We start from the raw sequence: 12,523 nt of genomic DNA on the forward strand, positions 1-12,523 counted from the left end.
AAGAGCTTGCAGTCGAACATTTGCGTAACCTGAAATAATTATGAGATGTACTTCCACGAATGCGCGATACAAAAGAATTCGTTCATTTCCGTACAAAAGAATAAAACGACCAAAGTATCATTCAACATCCCTGTGTACATTGCCTTCAAACGTACATGAGTCATTTGCGGAAAGTCTAACTTTAGACGTATAGAAATACAAAGTCTAGTGCAATATCTATTCTTCAACATTATATTTCGTCGGTTTAGCCTACAGGCTACGCCTCGTGATGAAAGACAATCTGTTGTCATCGAGCATTGACGTTTCGCCATTATGGAGCGGCCTTTGGCCATACGCAATGCCATATGGCCTCATCTGTATATGGTTTAGAAACGTTAACATTATTTTTTCCCAGAACACGAAAGCATGTGGCTCGATAGGCTTATGAATTAAGTATATCGTACCTTTATTTATGAGGATGAAAAACAGTATTTTAGTATTGCTTTCATTAAAACAAATACACTGGATGCTTTGGACCCGTGAAGATCCGATTAGAATTGATCTTACCAACCCATGCTTGTCGTAAGAGGCGAGTAACGGGATCGGGTGGTCAAGCTCGCTGACACATGTCATCGTATCCCAGTTGCGTAGATCCATGCTCATACTGTTAATCACTGGATTATCTGGTCCACACTCGATTATTTACAGATCGAGGCCATATAGCTGGAATAATGCTGAGTGCGGCTTAAAACTAAACTCATTTGAACTCACTGGATGCCTTGAATTAACATTCAGGTGCCAAAACGCCATATTGTTGAAACTGGTCGACCATTTAACGCAGAGTTAAGGACATACCAAGCAGGCTCAGCTAACGCTATTACCAAGATCTACGTTTTAATATTAATTCATATATATTCGGGAGCACCTTTAGAATGAATCACCACAACTTCACGTGCGGACGGTGTCTGTCGTAGGTCACATGTCACTGAGACAAGAAACCAGTGTTTTGGGACGTGAAACCGTTCCATCGTGTACTTTCAACGTTTTTCAGTGTAAAAAGTAGTGAAAATGCGAACACAAAAATATTTAAAAATACCCAACAAACGCATCTGCTCCCATCCTTTAAAACTACAAAAGAAGACCTGGGTACAAACGCCTTTCAACCCTTGTGGTGAAATCGTTTGCTCGTCTAGAAGAAGATCCGGGTTCGATTTTCCACATTGGTATACAATGTCCCCCGCCGCGATAATCCTGGAATATTGCTAAAAGCAGCGTAAAACTCACTCACTCACTCTTTCGGTCATTCCATGGTGGAACTGTCAGTTACATGTGTCATGTGACATATCAGAAGACACGAGGGTGAGATTCTATTTATCATAAAGAATCACTCTTCATTAGTTTTCAATGGAAAATGTACATCTCTGAACACGGTACTTTAGGCTTGCAGTGCAGCGATGTCATAGCACTGTGACGTCAAGTTTATCACGTCATAGCATTGTGATGTCATCAGTTTTAGACGTCATAGCATTGTGAGTCATGTAACTGATGATGTCAAAGCATTGTGATCTCATGTAATTGATGACGTCAGGGCCCTGTACAAAAATCTATTCTCACACAAGCAATATCTCCAGTGGAACACAGTTTTGGATGATAAACAGGTTTTTTGTGTAGATACAATCTCTTTCGGCAGTACAGTAACTCGATATGATTTCCTTGGTCATGATGCATTGGATTACCTTAAACATATTCTTCTAGCCTTGTAAGTTATACCTATACGACCGAGGTGCACCGACATATCTCACACTCTACAAGTGCCCGTGGTCACGTGGGCACATTCTGAGAATGCCATGCTATGGACTTTCCCTGTCAAGAACATGGTCAGCAGAAATAGGGGGTGTATTTTGCTGGTAAGAATGTTCCGAGTATAACCTTCCGCATTCGTGGTGAAGTATAAGAATGAGTTGCGGGTGCTGTACACACCCAATGATATCCCAGTATAGTCTGTTTGCAGTGAAAACGTACCGGTGAATTTCACTGTAAACAAAAATGTAAATAGAATAAAGTGAAATTAAGATTGCGAATCCTCATAATTCTACCTTGCCAATTGAAAATTTAAATCTTACATTTTTATTCAACTTAGGAAAAAAGTTGTTTAACAAACGATCATAGTTTCAAATCCCTTATATTGGTTTGTATTACAAGGGGTAAGCGCAGTAGTGGGAACAGTGAAGCAAATGCACGTGCGGTACGTGATGAGCGTTAACTTAGACCAAACCTCCTTGTTCTCGGTGTTTCATTTTATGTGCATACCCCCCTTGTAATACAAACCAATAATACCGATTTGAAACTATGATCGTTTGTAAACAACTTTTATCATAGTGAAATTCAATTCACTTTTAAAGTGAAATTCATCGGTACGTTTTCACCGCAAACAGACTATAATGCATACGAGGTGTGAGCGGAGGTGGTTATCACATTAAGTGAGTGAGTGAGTTTGGTTTTACGCCGCTTTTAGCAATATTCCAGCAATATCACGGCGGGGAACACCAGAAAGGTTATCACATTAATGTGAAAACACAAGCCTAAATATAACATACGTTACACATGTACCTGTGTTTATATATCGGAAATACGGGATACGCTTTTGGTAGAAGTTAATAAATATGGGAATTATATTCGTTCGTGTTGCCTGTTCACGGAAAAAAAATCAAACGCTAGTTCACTTCAAAAACACGATTTAGATGAAATTTACTTCTCGTCCCAACATAATCTACTTTCCATTCCCGACACTTGACGGTTATTCACTCTGACGTTAATTAATCTCGAATACCGGTTTGGATTCGGCTGTCCCTGTGGTCTAGTGGATAGAGCGACTGTCTGGTCAGCGGGGGTTCGATCCCACCTACGTAACATCAAATGACGTAGAAATATGGTACTTGTTGCTTTCCTATCTTGTGCTCGTCATTAAAGGGATGAAAAAATATTATTCCGCTTCGGAGTCAGTATTCTGGGTCTGAGTGGGGTATCCATGGTAACTCGTGACACGGTATCCATAGTAACCGGCGACATGGCGTCTTAGCTCTCTATCACTACGAATACAACCACACAAGCTTGGCATGCACGACCCCATCTAATCCAATACACACGGACGTGTCGCTAAATAAACTTAATGTTTTTATGGCGACGTTAAACTTCATTTCCCCTCACTCTGGGTCCCCGTCCCAGCAATTGCCTTATAAGGATATGCGTCCGTGTTTACTTGTAGACAACACAACGACAAAAAAAGCCAATAAGGACACTGTTTATTACAGGATTTCCTGGTCAGATTTCAGTATAATTCTGTCTCAGTAATCTTCCAGTACATGCGTTAAATCAAGATAAAAATGAGATGTGATGATTCAGTAATATATGTACGCAATGGCTGGTGAAGTAGATGGTGTTGCTATGGTTACCATGGCCTCGAGCCTCGTCTCATAATTATAGTCGCCATGGGCGTGGTCAAAAGAGGTGACGTTTTAAAGCGTGTATTTCCCCTGATTATATTCAATATAGCTGAGACTATATATGGTCCTTGAATCCTATGAGGCACGCTGACTAGTTGACACATGTCATCGTGTCCCAATTGCGTCGATCGATGCCCCTGCCGTTGATCACTGGATTGTCTGGTCCACACTCGATTATTTACAGAACGTCGTCATATCGCTGGAATACTGTTGAGTGCGGTGTTAAACAACAAACAATCACAACTGTATAAGGATGGCCTCGGTCGAAAGTGTCTTATTTCACAGCTGTATAAGAATGACCTTAGTCAAATAAGTCATTTTTTCACAGCTGTATAAGAATGACCTCAGTCAAATAAGTCATTTTTTCACAGCTGTATGAGAATGACCTCAGTCAAATAAGTCATTTTTTTCACAGCTGTATAAGAATGACCTCAGTCAAATATGTCATTTTTTTCACAGCTGTATAAGAATGACCTCAGTCAAATAAGTCATTTTTTCACAGCTGTATGAGAATGACCTCAGTCAAATAAGTCATTTTTTCACAGCTGTATAAGAATGACCTCAATCAAATAAGTCATTTTTTCACAGCTGTATAAGAATGACCTCAGTCAAATATGTCATTTTTTTCACAGCTGTATAAGAATGACCTTAGTCAAATAAGTCATTTTTTCACAGCTGTATGAGAATGACCTCAGTCAAATAAGTCATTTTTTCACAGCTGTATAAGAATGACCTCAATCAAATAAGTCATTTTTTCACAGCTGTATAAGAATGACCTCAGTCAAATAAGTCATTTTTTTCACAGCTGTATAAGAATGACCTTAGTCAAATAAGTCATTTCTTCACAGCTGTATAAGAATGACCTCAGTCAAATAAGTCATTTTTTTCACAGCTGTATAAGAATGACCTTAGTCAAATAAGTCATTTTTTCACAGCTGTATAAGAATGACCTCAGTCAAATATGTCATTTTTTTCACAGCTGTATAAGAATGACCTCAGTCAAATAAGTCATTTTTTCACAGCTGTATGAGAATGACCTCAGTCAAATAAGTCATTTTTTCACAGCTGTATAAGAATGACCTCAGTCAAATAAGTCATTTTTTCACAGCTGTATGAGAATGGCCTCAGACAGACTAACAACTAGACTCTGAAATGAACATATTTTACAGAAAAAGAATTCATAGTACAAAAAGTAAAATATAATGAAAAGGAGCCCTGAGACTTTCTTCATTTTCAGAAGCTGTGGAAATCTAGACTTGCCACATTTTCTAGGTTTGCGTGGGCTTTCTTGGATATATTTGCTTCAGGGTCTGTACGACAGACTAGGCCTCAGTCGAATGAGTCTATTTCACCGCTGTATGAAAATATGTTAAATACATTACGAGAGGACATAGCTCACTTCAATGACAAAATATCGGATCTGCTATGATTGCATATCGGGTCCAAACATTATTGAACTGTAAGTGAGTGAGTGAGTATGGTTTTACGCCGCTTTAGCAATATTCCAGCAATATCACGGCAGGGGACACCAGCAATGGGCTTTGCACATTGCACCCATGTGGGGAATCGAACCCGGGTCTTCAGCATGTCGAGCGGACGCTTTAACCATTAGGCTACCCCACCGCCCCTTTGAACTGTGAGGATTTAGCGTTAGGCTTTTATTTACTCGCTATACTGAACAGCACCCTACAGGGAATACAACCTACATATTCTATCTTTAAACACGACGATATTACACTCATACTGCCCACTGGCACATAGACGGGCACAATTAATGGTGGTAGTTGCCGGAAACGTGGTTGTCATGGTAACGTCAGTGATGGTCGTTACTTTTCTGAAGGCGAATGTTTCGATGTTGTTTTTATCTGAAAATATATAAAGGACATCACCGAATACAAAACAGAATAAACAAACAGAATGAACGAGTATGGATATTTAGAAGCATCACTCATTTTTTGGAGATGGAGGTATTATTTGGTCTTCAGTAACCCATGCTTGTCGTAAGAGGTGACTAACGAGATCGGGTGGTCATGCTCGCTGACTTGGGTGACACATGTCATCGTATCCCAATTACGTAATTCGATGCTCATGCTGTTGATCACTGGATTGTCTGGTCGACAATTATTCACAGACCGCCGCCATATAGCTGGAATATTGTTGAGTGCGGCGTAAAAATAAACTCACTCACTACTTGGTTACTATTATGTTAGACCGCCTCCGTGGTGTAGTGGTTAGAGCGTCCGCCCGGAGAGCGGAAGGTCGCGGGTTCGATCCCCGAATGCGTCATACCAAAAGACGTTAAAATATGGTACTTGTTGGTCCCTGCCTGGCGCTCGGCATTAATGGGTACAACAAGGACTGGTCGGCTCAGAGTCAGTATAATGTGTGTGAGTGGGGTATTCATGCTTCACTGCGGTGTGGTATCTCAGTGGGCTAGCACTATAAAACCAGCTTCAGTCTGGGCTAGTACAAGCAGCCGCACATACACATACACACGCATGCACGTCGTCATATGAGCGAAATATTCTCAAGCACGACGTTAAACCCAATTTCACCTCACCTCACTATTATGTTATAACGCGTGTATGCTTAAAGGGGATTATACATTACTTTGCTCATCTCCCAAAAGTTTTATGATATTTATCAAGCTAGGAGTTAATGATTGTCATCGTTACGGTTAACTTATATCTCAGTTTCATACAGGACACGAGTTCAGGGAACAAACCTCGACTGCTGTTTTTGAGTAATGACAAAGGTCAACCCTATTTTATAAATACACGTTGTTGGCGATCCATAGCCATATTTTATATTGTATTGTCCAAATAGTAATATAAGTTTTAAAATTTTCATACTAGTTTTAGTTATAATTGTGATATTCTAGTTGTTTTACTGTCCTTCATCGACAGGTTTTTATAATATATTCCATTTCAATGTCAATTATGTTCTCGTCACGATATGGCTGAAATATTGCCGATGTGACGTTAAATATTAACTCACTCACTCATAAATACACAATGCCATTTACAAAGTGGTCAGATGTAACACATTCAATATTTGGGATTACACTTTCTCAGTAAAGTACAGATTCTAGTGCACTTGTTGGGTTGGGTCCCATCCGGGATTCGAATCCACACTCTCAGAGTCAGCCATCTAATCACCAGGGTATCTAACCCACTCAGCCAACGCAGCTTCCACAAAAATGGAAGTCGGACAACTGGTTGTCAGTACTTTGTGTACCCCTCTGACAAGAACACAGCACAGGTCCACAACCGAAAGCTATGAGTGAGTGAGTGAGTTTAGTTTTACGCCGCTTTTAGCAATATTGTAATATACGGGGGATGCAGAATGGGCTTCACACATTGTACCCATGTGGAGAATCGAACCCGGGTCTTTGGCGTGACGAGCGAACGCTTTAACCACTAGGCTACCTCACCGCCCCCGAAAGTTATGAATATGCAATGCCATTTAGAAAGTGGTCAAATGTAACACACATAACCCTGCTTTATCTCGAATTCCGAGCATAGTTCCAGTGTCTGCGAATAATAACTTCCGAGTGAGTGAGTCTGGGGTAACAACAGCTCGGTGATATTTCAGTTATATCTCATCGTGGCATATCAATATGGAGTCATAAACCAACTGAACCTTAGACTTCCGCATGCGATAAACCAATAGGTGAGATCTTTAAACGTGAGATAAACATGATGTAGTATGAACGGAATTAAAACGAACGTATCATGTTTAAATGGGTATTAAAATGTTTATAATTGCGGGATCTACCCACATCTACCAGTGGTTCAGTAAAATAATACCCAACAATAAAAGTGAAAAGAGTTTGATGCAATCATCGGAAGAAATTGTATCTGAACCTACATTTTATCCGGTATGATATACAGCAACCCACACGCACGCACGCATATATAAACTACAGAGGACGCTTAAACACTGCCTGGTCTTATCAGTAGGTGAGGTGAGGTGAAATTGGGTTTTACGTCGTTCTTGAGAATATTTCGCTCATATGACGACGTGCATGCGTGTGTATGTGTATGTGTGGCTGCTTGTACTAGCCCAGACTTAAGGTGATTTTATAGTGCTAGCCCACTGAGATACCACACCGCAGTGAAGCACGAATACCCCACTCAGACACATTATACTGACTCCGAGCCGACCAGTGCTTGTTGTACCCATTAATGCCGAGCACCAGGCAGGGACCAACAAGTACCATATTTTAACGTCTTTTGGTATGACGCGGTCGGGGATCGAACCCGCGACCTTCCGCTCTCCCTTATATAGGTGACATTGCAGACAGGTATTTGTACTTACGATCGGATGAATTAGCCACCACATAGTATCCAGCCTCAAGTATTTTCGGAACCTTGTTTTGCACATGGCCCATGTCTCTTGGAGAGGACGTTGCCACGGCAACAGAAGTAGTTGCTGGCATGGTTAGCGAAATCGTCGGGATCGAGTCTAAAGATGCAGAGATATCTGTCCAATCATCAAAAGATTCGGTTGTTGTTACAGATGTTAAAACACGTCGGGAAATCGGAGTTGATATTGTACCTTGAACTGGGTCGGTTGTAGCCACTGCCAGTGATTCTTGTCCCTGATGAAATAGGCGTATCCAGTGACAGTGATGCCAGTTTTGACGAACTGTCTGAGGAACTAAAAGGTATCAAAACCACGGAAGGGCTTGTGGAATCTGACTTTTTCCTCGCTAAAACTGCTGTAGCGTGGCTTAATGAAGAAAAGCTGGACCTAATACGGATGATATTTGCTGATTGTTCTAAAGTTGCACTAGACACAAGTCGTGAGGAAACAGGACCTGAAGCATCCGACCCAATCACATCTGAAGCAAACGATCCAGTCGTGCGTAAAGTAGATGCTCTCACCGCACTAGAAGCATATGATCCAATTACATGTACATCGGAAACGAGAGCACCAGAGAGAGGCAACTCAAGCATATCAGAAGCTGACAGCGCACTCAAACCCGAAAAGGGCGACTCACTTAAATCCGAAAAAGACAGTCTATAGAAACCGGAAGCTGAGGGCTTAATCGTACGGGAAGCAGACCATTCCATCACATCATAGGTAGACGACTCAGTGATGCCGGAAACAAACGGTTCAGTCAAATCAGAGACAGTTGTCACAATCATATTAGAAGTAGATGAAGTAGAAGTATCCAAAGTAGACGATGTTACAACACTGGGGGCAAATGAAAAAATCGCCCCATCACCAGTTGGCCACAGTGCAACGGGAGCTAACGATCCAATAACGCCACCAGAAGATGGCGTTCCCATACCGTCGTAAGCAGTAGGTCCAATCACAGACGATTCAATCGCATGAGGAGTAGACAACTCATTGAGATTGGAAGCTGATGGTTCCATCACACCAGAAGCAGACAAAACAATGGCAACCGATGCAGTCAGCTCAACCAGACTGAAGGCAGTCGACTCAATCGCACCAGAGGTAAACGACCTAATCACATCAAAATGTGTTGACCAAATCATATCCAAAGAAGACGATCTACTGACACCGGAACCAAACAAACCAACCGCCCGACCAGCTGGCCACATAACAGGGGGAGCTAACGACCCACTGACGCCACCGGAAGAAGGCGATGTTATGGCACCGGAAGCCGACGGTTCAACATTATCGAAAGCAGTCGGCGCAATCACACCAGAGGTAGGCGACCAAATGACACCTGAAGCAGCTGACCTAATTAGACTTGAAGCAGACGGCTCAATCTCATCAAAGGCAGACGACTCAATTGTACCGGAAGCAAACAATCCAGTCAGATCAGAGGCAGATGCAACACTGACATCAGAAATAACTGTTGATGACCAGGTTCTATCCAAAGTGGACGATGTCAAGACACTGGGGCCAAATGAACCAATCGCCCCAGTACCAGCTGGCCAAACAACAACGGGAGCTAACGACCCACTTACATCATCGGAAGCAGACGATGCAATCACACCAGAAGTAGACGACCCGGAAGAAGACAATTCAGTTACATTAGAAGTCGATTGCTTAATCGGACCGGAAGTCGACGACTCATTTACACCAGAAGCACTTGACCTAATCAGACTTGAAACAGACGAATCAATACCACCAAAGGCAGACGACTCAATCATGCCGGAAGTCGACGACCCAGTCAGATCAGAGGCAGATGCCACAATCACATCAGACGTTGATGGCAAGATTCTATCCAAATTGGACGACCTAAAGACAGGAGGAAAAAACGAACCAATTGCCCCAGCAGCAGTAGGTTTAATAACAACGGGAACTGCCGACGATATAACACCACCGGAAGCAGACGATTCAGTGTCACCGGGGGCTGACGGCCCAATTTTCCCGAAAGCAGTCGGCAGAATCATCAAGTTAGCTGACGCAATCGTACCAGACGCAGAGTACCCAATAATACCCGACAGTTCCAGTGACAAGGGTAGAACTGACCCAGATCTCATATCACTAGCCAGTTCAGGTATAGATGATTCCATAAGAGCACTCTTTTGGCTATTTTCGACTGATCCTATAGATGAAATGGCAGACGTAAGACGGTTATTACTACTGATCGCGGTAATTAAGGAAGGTCCAACAAATGCAGTAGATTTGTACTCAAATGTACTCCTGAAGGATAGGTCGATGTTATTTTCTCTAGCGTTAATTGGTGAATGAATCGAACTGGACAGCTGGTGGCTCTCTGTTACAGCCAAGGGGGAAGTCCTGTCCCCCACCGTCCGGCGCACCGAGTGTATCTGGGAGGGGATGGTGCTTGAGATGAGAGCGTCCACTGATGGTAAGGGTTCTGTGCCTGTGTCTTGACCTGTACGTAATGTTGTTGAAGCTGGTGTTGGAACAGTTGTTGCACTGAAACCAACAGAAACTATTTCTAAAGAGGATTCTGTTCCTTGGTCGAGTATCGAAGTCGTCTCTTGTGTTGCTTTTTCGAGTGGGTCTTGTCTGACAGTATTGTTTTGCTGTCGGACAGTAGCTTGCTGAAGATTGCTAGATTGTGCTTCAAAGGTAAAATCACTGACTTGGTCAAAAGTTTGTTCTGAAGTAATATATGTTTCTTGTAGGTTAGAATCCCCGCCTCTACTGGATTGTTTTGTGGTAAAAGTCTGCTCCCGTTTGACAGTTTGTCCTGGGTTAATAACGTGTTCTGGAAAGCTAGAATATACAAGGCTACTAGTTTGTTTTGGGGCAAAAGTCTTTCCCGGTTTGATAGTTTGTCCTGGATTTATACCTTGTCCTAGAAAGCTAGAATCCCCTAGGTTACCGGATTGTTCTCGGGTAAAAGTTTGATCCATTTTAGTGGTTTGTTCCGATTTGATAGATCGCCTTGCAGGGCTGAACTGTCCTGGTATAATGGAGTATTCAGGTTCAACTATCAGGTTGCTAGATTGTCCGTGAGCTTTAATTGGTCCCAGTCTTGATCCAGCGTCCCATTCAACGTTCTGTGTGGCATCCGTTACTACCCTAAAGTCTTCATTGAAAGAAGCGGACGTTTCAACGTTTACCCACGATGGTACCGGTATCCTGTTCAAGTCTTTCTTCACTTCAAACCGGGAGTAGGATATTTCATAGGGCATCTGTGTCCCCGATACTGTTACGGTGCTTTTGGTTTCCTCCGATTCTAAAGATTCTCCGGTTGCCATGACAACAGTTTCGGTGATACTTCCTTGTACACGTAGAGTGCCTTGTCCGACAACAAACAGTGATGACGTATCTGTTGCCGCCCAGGAGAATTCTGTTTCCGTGCTGATGGCGCTATCAGCTGACTCAGAGTTAGCCAAGCCCCCCCGTGGTTTCATATCGGCCATCAGGTGACGACTCTTCAAAGACCCTGTCTGCAGTGTTCTTGCCCTGTTCCTGTTCACAGACCATTTGAAATGTTTTGTTGGGGTCTTGGACTTGCCAGATGTACTGCCCCTTTGATTTACTGACAATGGCATTGTGTCCCTTGGTGGACTTGTGGTTGTCTGCAAACAACAGCTTCTCAACTGGACGACTTCGTTGACCCCCTTGCCACCTCCATTCAGAGCCATTCCTCTCCAGACCAATCCAAATCCTCGTGAAGGCAGGGCCTGGAAGATAATAATGATATATACATAGTCCGGTGACATGATATTTGTACAATACTCTCATTCCAGCTAATCCAAGCCGTGTGAAGCCACAGTCTGGAAGGTGATAACGATACACATGTACGCACAAGCATTTCTGTTCGACCAAGACACACACAACATGGTACCCCTGACTCAAATTTCCTTGGGGGAGAATTAGCTGAGGTTCCATACAACATGGGTCCCAAAACACAAAACACAAACTCCATAGCCATGGGATTCGAACGAGGAACCAATCCGCATTATCTACTACACCACCTATAAGGTAATGAACCTAAACATATGTTACCCTATATAAATCATATATATAGACTCACGAATGATACACCTGTTTGCAACCGCAATTCGTCACTTACCTAGCCTGCTTATAAGTCGATGGTGCTCCTCTTTCGTTTCAGTGAACAAGACGTGGGTTCCACCTTTTTGACACAGCTTCACCGCCTCGTTGTAAGTCCCCCGCCTCCTGGGCCATGCGTAGTAGCATTTGTTGTTCATGGCGACATTCATGATGGTACGTGCTCGATACCGGTTGCATTGTAAAGCTGGAAAAAGGAACTCGGAAGTAGTTGAACTATTAACAACGAAATCTCTGCTTTTGAAATGTCTCATGTGATATCTGGATTATAATGCAAAACCTTCAGACACTTAAAGACCATTCTCTTTTTATCTGATACCTGTTCTTAGAATGTCCTTTCATGAAACCTCCACTTTGTGTTGTACGAAACCCGATATCAAGTATCTCTACCAGTGAAGATCCGTGGGTACAATGTGTGGAGCCCATTTCTGGTGTCCCCCGCCATGATATTGCTGGAATATTGCTAAAAGCTGCGTAAAACTAAAAAGCTCACTCGCTCAGTGAAAATCACAGGGGCGTGTCACGCTTAGAAACAGCGTTAGAAAGACATATAGGTATATAGA

General features: G+C 42.6%; 1 protein-coding gene across 1 annotated transcript; it reads right to left on the bottom strand.

The window, feature by feature from the left end:
- Window positions 1–10,154: 10,154 nt before the first annotated feature.
- On the bottom strand, window positions 10,155–12,217 carry LOC124258411 (E-selectin-like). Its single transcript, XM_046692507.1, has 2 exons — window positions 11,962–12,217; window positions 10,155–11,569 (listed from the first exon to the last, which is right to left on the bottom strand). The coding sequence occupies exons 1-2, from the start codon at window positions 12,212–12,214 to the stop codon at window positions 11,271–11,273; spliced, it is 552 nt and encodes a 183-aa protein (XP_046548463.1). The 5' UTR covers window positions 12,215–12,217; the 3' UTR covers window positions 10,155–11,270.
- Between the last annotated feature and the right edge of the window lie 306 nt (window positions 12,218–12,523).

This window comes from Haliotis rubra, unplaced genomic scaffold (genome assembly GCF_003918875.1).
Source record: "Haliotis rubra isolate DU_JTF1 unplaced genomic scaffold, ASM391887v1 Scf691, whole genome shotgun sequence".
NCBI classification, from domain to species: Eukaryota; Metazoa; Mollusca; class Gastropoda; order Lepetellida; family Haliotidae; genus Haliotis; species Haliotis rubra.